Source organism: Diprion similis, chromosome 7 (genome assembly GCF_021155765.1).
Source record: "Diprion similis isolate iyDipSimi1 chromosome 7, iyDipSimi1.1, whole genome shotgun sequence".
Lineage (NCBI taxonomy): Eukaryota > Metazoa > Arthropoda > Insecta > Hymenoptera > Diprionidae > Diprion > Diprion similis.
This window is the reverse complement of record NC_060111.1, coordinates 4,783,992-4,795,571: the sequence shown is the minus strand read 5'-3', so window position 1 is coordinate 4,795,571 and position 11,580 is coordinate 4,783,992. Positions and strand designations below refer to the sequence as shown.

At 35.9% G+C, this 11,580-nt stretch overlaps 3 protein-coding genes across 5 annotated transcripts; 2 read left to right on the top strand and 1 right to left on the bottom strand.

Annotated features, from left to right (window-relative positions):
* The first annotated feature begins 178 nt into the window (after positions 1-178).
* On the top strand, positions 179-2,220 carry LOC124407907 (importin subunit alpha-2). Its single transcript, XM_046884513.1, has 6 exons — positions 179-499; positions 619-831; positions 929-1,110; positions 1,291-1,483; positions 1,597-1,768; positions 1,896-2,220. Exons 1-6 carry the CDS (start codon positions 260-262, stop codon positions 2,003-2,005), a joined length of 1,110 nt encoding a protein of 369 aa, XP_046740469.1. The 5' UTR covers positions 179-259; the 3' UTR covers positions 2,006-2,220.
* Positions 2,221-2,571: 351 nt separating this feature from the next.
* Positions 2,572-8,708, bottom strand: LOC124407913 (group 3 secretory phospholipase A2). 3 transcript variants are annotated; one of them, XM_046884522.1, is made up of 6 exons: positions 8,690-8,708; positions 5,110-5,347; positions 3,369-3,583; positions 3,136-3,208; positions 2,904-2,990; positions 2,572-2,800 (listed from the first exon to the last, which is right to left on the bottom strand). In XM_046884522.1, exons 2-6 carry the CDS (start codon positions 5,331-5,333, stop codon positions 2,623-2,625), a joined length of 777 nt encoding a protein of 258 aa, XP_046740478.1. In that variant the 5' UTR covers positions 5,334-5,347; positions 8,690-8,708; the 3' UTR covers positions 2,572-2,622. The 3 variants fall into 3 exon arrangements, with proteins under 3 accessions (XP_046740478.1, XP_046740477.1, XP_046740476.1); XM_046884521.1 differs by lacking the exon at positions 8,690-8,708 and adding an exon at positions 6,111-6,466; XM_046884520.1 differs by lacking the exon at positions 8,690-8,708 and having other exon boundaries at positions 5,110-5,631.
* Positions 8,568-11,200, top strand: LOC124407908. Its single transcript, XM_046884514.1, has 5 exons — positions 8,568-9,038; positions 9,158-9,316; positions 9,392-9,749; positions 9,863-10,059; positions 10,122-11,200. The coding sequence occupies exons 1-4, from the start codon at positions 8,664-8,666 to the stop codon at positions 10,024-10,026; spliced, it is 1,056 nt and encodes a 351-aa protein (XP_046740470.1). The 5' UTR covers positions 8,568-8,663; the 3' UTR covers positions 10,027-10,059; positions 10,122-11,200.
* The last annotated feature ends 380 nt before the right edge of the window (positions 11,201-11,580 follow it).

Below are 11,580 nucleotides of genomic sequence, written 5' to 3'. Positions count from 1 at the left end.
GACAGAGACAGAGCTAGTGACAAACTCACAGGTGCAAGAGAGATAAGAGATTGCTGATAGCACTAGAAGCTAATTTCGGAACGCATCCATAGACAACATCAGAAAGACAAATCACCAAATAACTCACTCAGTCGATAAAACAGAGTTCAATTAGCGTATTAAAAAATGTTGAAAATTCAGATGTCAAGTGGTTTCATTGCTGCGGACAGAGAGCAATAATCTGAAAATAATTGAATAATCAATTCAACTTACAACGAAAATGTGCGAAACGACAAAAGATCAAAGAACCGATGCTCTGCGGCAAGAATTGCGCGAGACGTCGTGGATCGAGAGAAAATATCATCGGAGTTTGGAACTAAATAAGAATCGGCCAGCTCTTGGCGAATCAATTCCGAACGAATGTTACACTGAAGAATTTGTCAAATCCAAGGCCCAAATTCTTAAGAAAAAATCATTACGGCTAAAGGAATATCAACATCTTCAAAATGCGTTTTTACAGGTGATCCAGTCAGCGAATATTTCTTCGCTGTCGAATAGATTTCTCACTCTATTACTACCACCCTATTTAGCCTCTTCCTTATGATGAAAATCTGGGAACTGAATATATTTTTATTGCAGAGCGAAGAAAACATTAATGCGTTTCTCAGCGTCGATAATGCCTTGCATGCGCTTGTTCGTGAACTGTCCGGACGTAATCCAGACCTGCAGCTTGCTGCAGCAAATTGTTGCTGCAATCTCGCTCTCGGTAATAGTAGAGCCTGTAATGTATTGGCTAAGGCAACTGGGCCTTACTTGCTTGCAACGATGGACAGTCTAAACTACAATCTTATGGTAAACAAATTAGGACATTGACAATGTTCTATGATCCTTCAAATTGAAATTGAGATAACGGCTTCTATTTAATTTTGTGGTACCTTTCGTCATTCAGGATATATGCATTTGGACGATTGGAAATTTAGCCGCTGGAAGCGAGAAGGCCTTCGAAATAGTTTATGCTCAGGGCTGCTTGAGGCTTCTGATTTCCCTGATAATAGAATGCGATCTCACCTTGCTGCCCTCTGTCATTTACGCAACAATGCATTGTGTTTATGCTGGCTATGAGCACATTCAGTAAGTTGATGATTCAGATAACTGTAAACAATGGTATTCATTCATTTTTCTATTATCAGCCCTGCTCAATGTGCTAAATTAGTCGATTATCGATGAAATATAAGAAATCCAGATGTAAGAAACTCAACCATCCACAGACCATCAGAAATAATCCATTATTATGATACTTGATTTTTTCAGGGATTCCGAAATTGTTGACATAACAAAAGCAATTCTTTGTCGACAAAGCTATTATCATGATCCAAACACACTTTGGTTACTAGCAATATTGTCATCGAACAGCACATGCGTCCAACATATTTTAATACTACTTTCATCGCTTATTGAATATCTCCACAATGCTACCAAGTCTGAGTTTTCTGATCTTGTTCGAGTGAGTATTCTTCGAAGAAATTCCTTTTCAAAGAAAACAAGATACTCTGCTTCTTCCAAATTTTTTCATCTCTCAACATTATTCTGATTTTTAAATCAATGAATTTTCCTTAGGTGACAGCCGCTGTTAGAATTCTTGCAAATGTTATTTGCGAGACCACAGGAGCAGCTGCTGATATTTTATTGAATAATACAAAGCATACTGAGACAGAAACACAGCTTCTTTTGAATAAATTGTTGACGCAATCTCACCTCCATTTGCAAAAAGAAACACTCTGGCTTATAGGTACTAACAAAAATTTTTGTACTACAATTAATACAAGTTGTGATCATGTAATAGATATACGATCAGGAACTTGTTAGCCTCAACTTCGATGCATTATTCTTGTTTTTGATTTTGTTTTTTTGTTAAGGAAATCTTTATAATCATCCTTCGCTGCGACATCGTGAACAGGCGCGGGGTTTGATATCTACCTTGTCATCATTACGGCAAGCAGCATTGTCCACGGGAGCATCGTTATAACTTACCAAACTTATCAAGTAATTACAAGATTGAATAAAATATGAATTTATTTATTCTTCTCTACCCTTTTACACGTTTGTAAAAGAAAACGTAGATTTTTTTATTAGACATAAATTAATATGTTTAATAAATAACTTTTTACGTTCAAAATTATTGCTTCAACCTGTCATAATGAATGTATGGTACTAAAATAATAAGTTTACATATGGGTTTGTAAAATGATTACTTGGAAGTCGACATTACAAAAGAAAAACTTGACAATGCGTCATTTACTTTCTTGTAATTCGATACAACATATTCGAAAAAATTGGTACTTGACTCATTGAACAATAATTACTCCTTAAATAACACTTATAAATTATATTTGTGCACAATATTTATATAGTTCATCGGTTTATGTACTTGTAGATAAATGTGTAGTCTTTTTTTTTTACGACAGCCATACATTTCTAAATTTATTACGTTTCATTTATTTATTAGTTAATTCGAAACATATGGGCTTTTTTCTTTCTCCTTCAACGATCGCACTGACATTTGACACTTGGCATAATTGTTTTTGTTTTTTTTTACATTTTACTTACAGACGGCAATAATGCTTTAATAACGTGGTCCACAGCTCAGTAATCCATTTTCACATCTCTGAATCTTCTTTCAGACCCTTCCGGGCTACTGGGCACATCTTCTAAGCAGGGTACTCTTACAAAATTGAAATAAATACGTCCCATAACATCGGCCGTTGGATGATAAGATTTCTTCAAACATTGATAGAGCATCTCATCGCAAACACAATGGGACCTGTAATAAATTAGGTACAATTTTCATGTAAGTAGAATTCAAACATCAGAAGCTCTGTTACATCCATCTGACACTGCAATTAAAAAAAAAATGAACCACTTACTTGGTATAAATAGAATTATTGGTCAGATTATATCTACTTTTTTGCGCTCTGACTTTTACTGGGCAAAGATCATGACTTCGGCAGCACCTGCATTAGAGGGCAGAAATATTTATTACAAATAAGCTTTCGGTTTTGTGGATTGTTACAGAGAATTTTACTTATTTGAATACAACACAAACCAAGGATAGGAAATTCATTGTAATGTAGTCATATCAACAATAATTTCATTTACCTATCTATTTGAGCCTCACGTCCCAAATCATGATAGTTATCAGCGATATCTCCTGTGCCACACCACTTTGTTCCTGAAACAAGTATTTTCCATCTTTTTTATTCGAGTTATAAGTCTAACTTGAAAGGCGAAAAAATCTATAAATTAACGATTACTTTATTGTTGCAAACTGAGTTTCTCTCCTATTTTAATACGCGTAGTTAATATCCGATGATATAAGATGTTTTACATACCAGGTAGAATACCAAAAAGCAAACTGAGAGGATTAATGCTGGGTTTATTCGATCTGTTGGTTGCGTCAATCGGTAATGTGGATATTGCATCTTCTTGCATCTCTTCTAAAAGTTCGCATTGACGCATAAGTGTGGTCATTTCATTAAAAGATACTTCTTGTGGTTTAATTTCAGTCGATAAATTCTTCAAAACTTCCATAACTTCGGAAGATTCACTGCAAAAGCGTTAACCTTTCTCTTTATTTTCACATTTGGATGCTTTTTAAGGCAAAAAATGTAGAGGATATAAAATGGTATAATGAAATATTGTGCGATGGGAAAATTTGACTGATTCTACTATTCGAACTTGGATGTTACAGCTTCATTGAATATTCAATTCGATTTCTTGCAGGAAATTGGCAACTATAAAAAAAAAACCGCAAAGATCGGATCCGGTTTTTGCGTACGTATATATTGCATAATTTACTAAAATTATTTTCGTTTCAACGCAGTATTCGTTTGGAAGTGATTCTTGTTGTTTTTATTCAAGCTTTGTGGTCTGCTCGACGTACTGTAGAGAAACAATCAATTTACTCGTTTTTTTATTTCTAGATTCGAGGTAACGTTTATTATACATATATTTTTTTTTTTTATTTTCGTACAGAAACTACGGTATGTAAACCTTGAATTTATAGAACCTGTTTACAACAATTGGTAATCCCGATATGTGGGCATACCCAGTAATTCAAACTGACGTAACGAAACACGTTGTGTTTGCCAATTTTCCGCGAACATAATGTATTATACTGAACGAATGGGCATAATATGAAACAAAGGAGAAATAGAATGTGCGACGGGACTACACATATTTCTCGTAGAAAAAAAATGATCAAAGGTTAATGGAAAGTTAAGTGGAAACTACACAAAGGAAGAAATACGAAAATCACTTGAGAACGAATCCCTTGTTATATTCATTCGCGGCTTTCTTTGCAATGACGATTTACTCTCGTTATAAGAAAGTTTGTTCGTGTGTATATTAGAAATCGAAATATTACAAAACTTGAGCAGCTGAAAAGCTGAGGGACAGAGAAATTCGTTGAGTGAAAATATGGAAAACTCGAAATAATCCACGAGCGTTTCTACAGTGATTTGGCAAGAATATATCTAACATTGGCTACATAACAACGCCGCAAATCGGAGATAATTTTCTAAACCTTTCCTCGTAAGAATCAATTTCCTGCAAAACTCTTTAGACTGTAAATTTTTCTTTCAGGGTTCTTAATTTTTCGAACGCTCCCATCAGACATAAATATCACATTTTTTTTTACAAAATTCACACTTTTCATGAATTTCTTTCAAAGTTCCCGCAAAATTTCGTCGCCGTATTTAATTTATATTTTTCCAGAATCCTGTGAATAGATTTCAAACTAACTGGTTAAAGGCCCTTTGAAAAAACAAATTTCAAATGTCTTCCTCAAGGAAAAATTGGTGCATAAAATTTCTGTTACTTCAAGGACTCTTAGGATTGTCTGAAATTCAAGTACTAAATAATAACAAAGAAAATATGTTCATATTTTAGCAATTCAACACCTTAAAAGTCGTTCTAAAATTATATAATAACTGTTTTTCTATGATGTTTCGTTTCGTTTCCATTCTCAAGGATACGGAGAAAAATTTCACTACACAGGGTCAGGCTCAAATCCGCGAAATGTTTGTATTATTCAGAGAAGAAGTAAATTGCAAGATATTAAATCGCACTCACTAGACCTCGACGATGTTGCAATTTTCCAGCTGATTGGTGTTGCTGAGATCGATAACGGCGACGGTTTGATCGTGATAATAAGCCGCCCGCATTTCGTCGTCGGGAAGTCTAGCCTTCGGAACAATTCCGCGAAGACCTTTGTACGTGTTTCTGAATAAAGTAGGCTGTTGCAGAGTGACGGAAAAAGTTCCCATCATCAAAATGACCTGCACAGCTAGTCCCATCTTGTTTGCAGCTTCTGCGAAATTCATATTAGAAGTGTTAGTTCCGACCGTTGAAAAGTTTTCAAATTCAAATATCTTTAGAACATCTCGCGATCATCGCTGCATGATTGATTCGTTTATAATGTTCAGCATCAAATTGCGTGACCGGAAAATTATGCAAGCTGCGATTACATCCGCCACAGGATATAATAAACGCGATGCGCGTGTAGTTTGGTGTAATTAATCCGTGCGTACGTTTCACGTAATTAGCATACGTTGGCATAACACACTTGATGCTTCGTTTCAACTTTTTCACATACATGCCTGCGTTGTTTTTTTTTTTTTTCTTTCCTTTTTCTTTATTCAATTTAAAATTTCACTTTGTTGTTCGAAAATCACTCTCACATACAGCGCCTTCGTAATCGATCCGCTCGCCATCACCGATCTTGCGCCATTTGAAACTTGATATTAATATTTATCAGATATTCAAAGAACGCATTACGGATATTACGTACGATATGAATGATCGATTTTCTCTGTAAAATACATGTCTATGATGTTATCGCTCGAATACCCGTGACCATTACGATATTACAGGAATAAGGATCCTCTAAGCGAAAACTCCATGTTCCCATCATTTTCGCGCGCCTCGTGATTGCGATATTTTGCATCATGCGAAGTATATATTGTGAAGTTTTTTTAATTTTCTATTCAATTCGAAGCACAAGCCTTGAAGTATCTATAATGTAATACCATATACATTTATTATTCACAAATTTGTAGGAGTAACTTGCTCACCGTGTATTATGTTAAAATTTAACTTTTATATGTGCATCATTTCTTTTTTAGAATCAATATATTACGTTTCAATTTGAAATTTAATTCACGTTCCATTAACTGGTATTCATATCGTTTATCTAAAAATTATACAATTATTTAAGTATGTCTCTAAGGCCTCGCTTCACACGCACCTGTAGCTTCGAGGACAGGTTTTGATATTTGTAATATCGACTGGCTCGCTTTCACATTTTATTTTACATTTATATTAACATTAAAAGAGAAAGAACACGAGAAATCAAATCTCTCTAATCCCGATTCGCCTTTTAATATTCACACTTCGACTCATACTTGAATTTATTTATTCACTTCGTTCGTTAGTTCGTCTACTAAAATGTCAAAAATTAATCAATTTAAAAATGAATTCACGAAAAAATCGAAATATCGATAATTTATTTTTTTGTCAACAAATGAACCGATTGAACCACCAACGCCAAAGCCACGTGAAACTGTCTCCCACGTTATACGTGCGAAAAATCGTAAGTGTAAGCATATAACAACGGAGTAATATATGCTTCGCTGTGCAAAGTGTTGCGTGTGTATTTGTCTACTGAGTCGAATCGAGCAGCATTCTATGAGCCAGGCTGACGTTACCTGGTCAATCGAATCGAGATGAATAAATGAATTCTCGCTATACCGGATTGTGAGCCTCCCTCTTCACCCCCCCCCCCCCTTCGATTTTTCCCTCCTTTTCTCTATCTCCGTCTCTCCGTTCCCCCTCAGCTGTCTCGCACTTCTAAATAATGCAGTACTGGATGTGTACCACATTGTCTGAAAGAGACAACCCACTTTTACGAAACGAAAGAAAGTGGAACACTGGAACACATGCCTATATCCTGCCGGTGTCCGAGCGCCTGAGCATCGGCAGTTTGACCAAGTGACTCTGATAAAATGTACGCTCCAATCACCAAGTCCAATTTTTATCAAGTTATTTCGAGAAGAAAGGCACCGATTATGGTCAATTACAAACATTTACACTCATGCGGCAAACTGCGGGATTACTGTTATGAGCTGATTCGAATATTCAAAAATTTTCGAAACTACCCACAATTCCACTTCGCGCGGATTCGATTATCTCCGGTATTTATCGCTTGCGTCAGCGAAATATTCGAAAATTGAAATTGAACGGTGGTTTCTCAAATGTTTTGAAATCCACTAACTCTTTCAAGTAGTTTATCAAAATATATGATGTATATGTAAACTTGTACCCCGTGATATGAAAATTTTTCAGTGCGCAATACTGTATCAGTTCGTTCCAGAATTTTCAGATGTTTAAAAAAAAAATACCATCATTTTGAGAAATACACCGTATACAGATATGATCACATAATACGTAGTACATACATACGCACGTTTAATTGTTTTTGAAAAGAGCGGTACATAAAATAGAAGAGGTGAGACAGATTGTTGAGATTGCAAAATTTGCAAAAGCAGAGGGCAATGAATGACGCCAGCTTCGAGCCATGCCTTTCCGGCCCCACGTTTCATTTTTTAAGGATATAAAAAAGGGGTAGAGATAGATTCCAAGGTAAAATATATACTGTGGTAAAAGGCGAGTATTGGAAAAAAATTTACCTGTAAAAAAAAAGGAAACGAGAAACAAACGTCATCGTAACAGTCCGAATCTTGTTCAGTTTGATTGATTTCTGCTTTCAAACCTATGTACATTGCCAAGTAAAATACAAGAGAAAACAATATATTTATCAGAAGCTGTAACATGTACACGCACCTCGTCAAGTTAGTTAAACACCGTCGTCGTCATCTTCATCATCATCACGTTTAGAAAGAATAGCGTAGGAAGCACGTTTCTGTCCGTTTCTTACAAATCGCTTCTTCATTCACTACCTTTAAAGTTTCAATTTTTCACTGGGGTTCGCTCAGCACTGGCTTCTGGTTGTCTCGTATAATATTTAAATAAAAATATCACGTTCGTAAGTAAATGTTGCATTAATGGTTTTTGGCGATCAATTTTTCAAAGATTTAACTATTGAAACGAGTCAAAAAAACATTCATTTTGACAATTGATCAATATCTCTTTTTTCAAGTAGCAGTTTATTGATAAAAATGTTAGAAAGTTAGACGAATTCAATCTTTCTCGGTTACTGGACACTGAGCATCACACTTTCTGGTATATAAGAAGCTTTAAACTGTAAACTGAAATGGTTCATAGTAGTGAGTAGGTCAAACGTTTCTACTTCAAGATACACGTGTATCAATGAGAAATGACGATTATATCTATGTGGATAAAGGAAAAAAACGATAATTATATTTCAAGAAAACTAGCTGACTATTTGCATAACAGTGGCGTTAATTACTAAGCCAACTAAAATTATTGTGCAGTGTATCGTTCAAGTATGATGATTATCTGGAAATTATCCAATAGGAAACGAGGCATAGAACATACACTAAAATACAAGAATTCACGAACTAACTGAAAATCAATGAATGAGTTAATTATGAACGGGTTTTCCTTGTACCAATTTTAATGTACGATGATTTTCTGCCCAAGTATATATGTGCAATCAATTTGTATCATTCACAGGCGGCAGAAGGGCGTTCGTCGTGTGTAGGATGGAGGGAGTCATCGACACTGAAGCATCGCAAGGGCACCAAGAGGATAAAGTTCCCACCGCCTCGCACGACGAAGAGCTGACATGCTCACTTTATATTTCGCGGGCTGGCAATAGCCAGAATAGTCAAAATTCCCAGAGTGGTAGCGAATTGGCAAAAGTGGTCCTGGAAGATGCAATACGAGTGGCTAACCCATCCGCTGGATGGCAAGTATCGGAGACTTTGTGCGGTCTCATAGCTGCCTTTGCACGAGAAGCCGATGCGGACAAGCTGCTACAGAGAGGAGATCTTGCACGGATATTTGAGGGCCCTGTTCAGGTTTCGAAGAAAATTAATTTACTATACGAAATTCAATTTCTGCAGGGCTGATAATGGAACATTCTTTTCTGCGTACTATGATTTATTGCACTAGATATTTGTTTTTTACTTACCTGCAGGTAGCTCGCTTTTCGGCAAGGGATTCTCGGTATCATCAGGCAGTTTTGTTACGAGACGTGCCCTGGGCGATCCCACTCCAAGATCTGAGTTCCGCCTTATCAAAGCAAGGCATTGCTGCAGGGAGCGTTGAACGATCTCGGCAATACATCAGAGTTGAGGTAAAATTGAATGTCGAACAGCTGCTGGAAATTCTCCAACTGAAACATATCAGTGAAATCTCACCGTTCTGATAGGTTCTCAATTCAGGTCATTATGAGCTGCTCTTACGTCAAGGTCTCGATTTTTTTGGAGCTGCTCGATTCACTGCGGTACCAGAACGGTGGTGGCGAAATGGCGGATCCGTCGGAGGGGGACCGTCGCAGGCAGTAGTTGGAGGAAATGCAGCTGGTTGCCACGGAGTCGAGCCGCCACTTGCGCATCAGGGTGACGGAGTATTGCAATGCTACAGATGCCAAGGTTTCTGGCATGTAGCCGCCAACTGTAGGCATTTACCGAGATGTGTACGCTGTGGTGAACCACACAGCGTCGAATTTTGCCCACGTCCACGTAGCAATCCTGTCTGTTGTCATTGCGCAGGTCCTCACCATGCAGGTGAGAGACTTTCTAATGTATTTCGTAAGGGTGTTTTTTCTCCCTTTATCTTTTTTCAAACATAGATAGGAGTGAATCTATCTACATGTCTGTGACTAATGTCCCACTTATAGGATTTCGTCAGTGTCCAGTCAGGCTGCAACTTTTGAATGCGACCCCGATCAGTATCACGTTAAGTACAACACGGGCGGGAGGTCAATACGGTCTGCAACCTGAAAGCAAGGCTGGCCTTCCTCAAGAGCAACAGTCGCCGTCACAGGTTGCGCCTAGTCCTTAAAATCTGATAACTACTGGTGAATTTGAGTTACATAAAAAGTGGGTACTTTTTGTGTGAATCAATTTCGCTATTATTACATCCAGCCACGATTATAGAAACGCCTCATGTCCTATCAAATCATTGTAATCTAGGTACAGAAATATATTCAAATAATAATAGATGATCAACATTTACATAGCAATGTCCTCCTCAATAAGTATTAGCCCAAAAATAGAAGTGCCATGAAGGATAAAAAAAAAATTATAAATTCTTAGAGAATAACTTAACATAACAGTTAATAATGTAAATGCGTCAATTGTTTCGAGATCTTTTTACGTTTAGCATGACTCTCTATGCCGTTACAAGTCTGAAATTCAAGAATAGCTTGTTATTATACGAGGGTTGCGTGTGCCCGTGTGTGCTTTTTGTTCCACCAAAGATATAGAAATTAACAGTAACACAGAGGTCGCCTAATGCTTTTATCAAAAACTTAGATAGTCTTATCAATTTTCAACAAACAAGATAAAACGGACTGTAAATTTTTTTAAATGTTTTATGCAATTTCGTTCAAATACATGCAAATACTTATATTGAATATAACCAAGATGTTTGTATTTTCAACATTCAATATAATCCGTTATGCTGTTGGTAATTCTATATTGAGTAAATTGACATGCTCCAAATTCTCACAGTGTGCATTTGCCAATTTGAAAATACCCGCGCCAAAAAAAGCGATGTAAAAAAAGCACGACCAATTACTAAACACGCCGGGTAATACATTATTGGAAGTTCTCTGCCTGTGTAAATTCCACTTTTTGCTATAATATATAAAAAAAAATGTATACGCACGTATACATAATTTGAAATTCTAATATCATTCATTATTAATTTACGATTCCTTAAATAGTCGAATACAGTAGAAGTATAGAAATGCTATCAGTAACTAAGACAAGTCATTGTGTCTGATTAGAAAACATAACTTTTAACCATTGGCAGCAGAGAGAAAAAAGAATTTCTGAAAGAAAATTACGTTAAATTGTAATGTCATAATATTTAGTATTGTAATTCAAATTTATATCAAATAGTCACTTATATTAATTCCAAAGAGTGCGAGTCAACAACGGTAATTATTATCCTAATATATTTCCAACATTTACAACTTTGTATGAATGACTTACGATTGGAAGAAGTTTGAAATTTGTAATATCTTTATTTATTTTCTATCATTTGTTTACTGAAAACCTCAATTCGTAAGGTATGTAATGATGGATTTTTTTTCGCTCCAAATATAGGATCGAAAATTAATAAAAAAAAATGCAGACATTTTTGAGAAGACAGAAATTAAAAAAACAAGACTTTGTTTAATAAGTAAAAAAAAACTCACTGAACTTATCAGAGTAATAAAAAATTTGCATCCTACTAATTCAAAGTTATCACAAATATGTCTTTGCTTGGTGATTAATGGCTATACAAGTGTCCAAAAGGATCCCAATAATTTACAAAAGAAGAGTAGGTAAGATAACTGAATAGTCAAATGAACTAACTTCTCACAATAATGGCATTTGCAATTGAGAA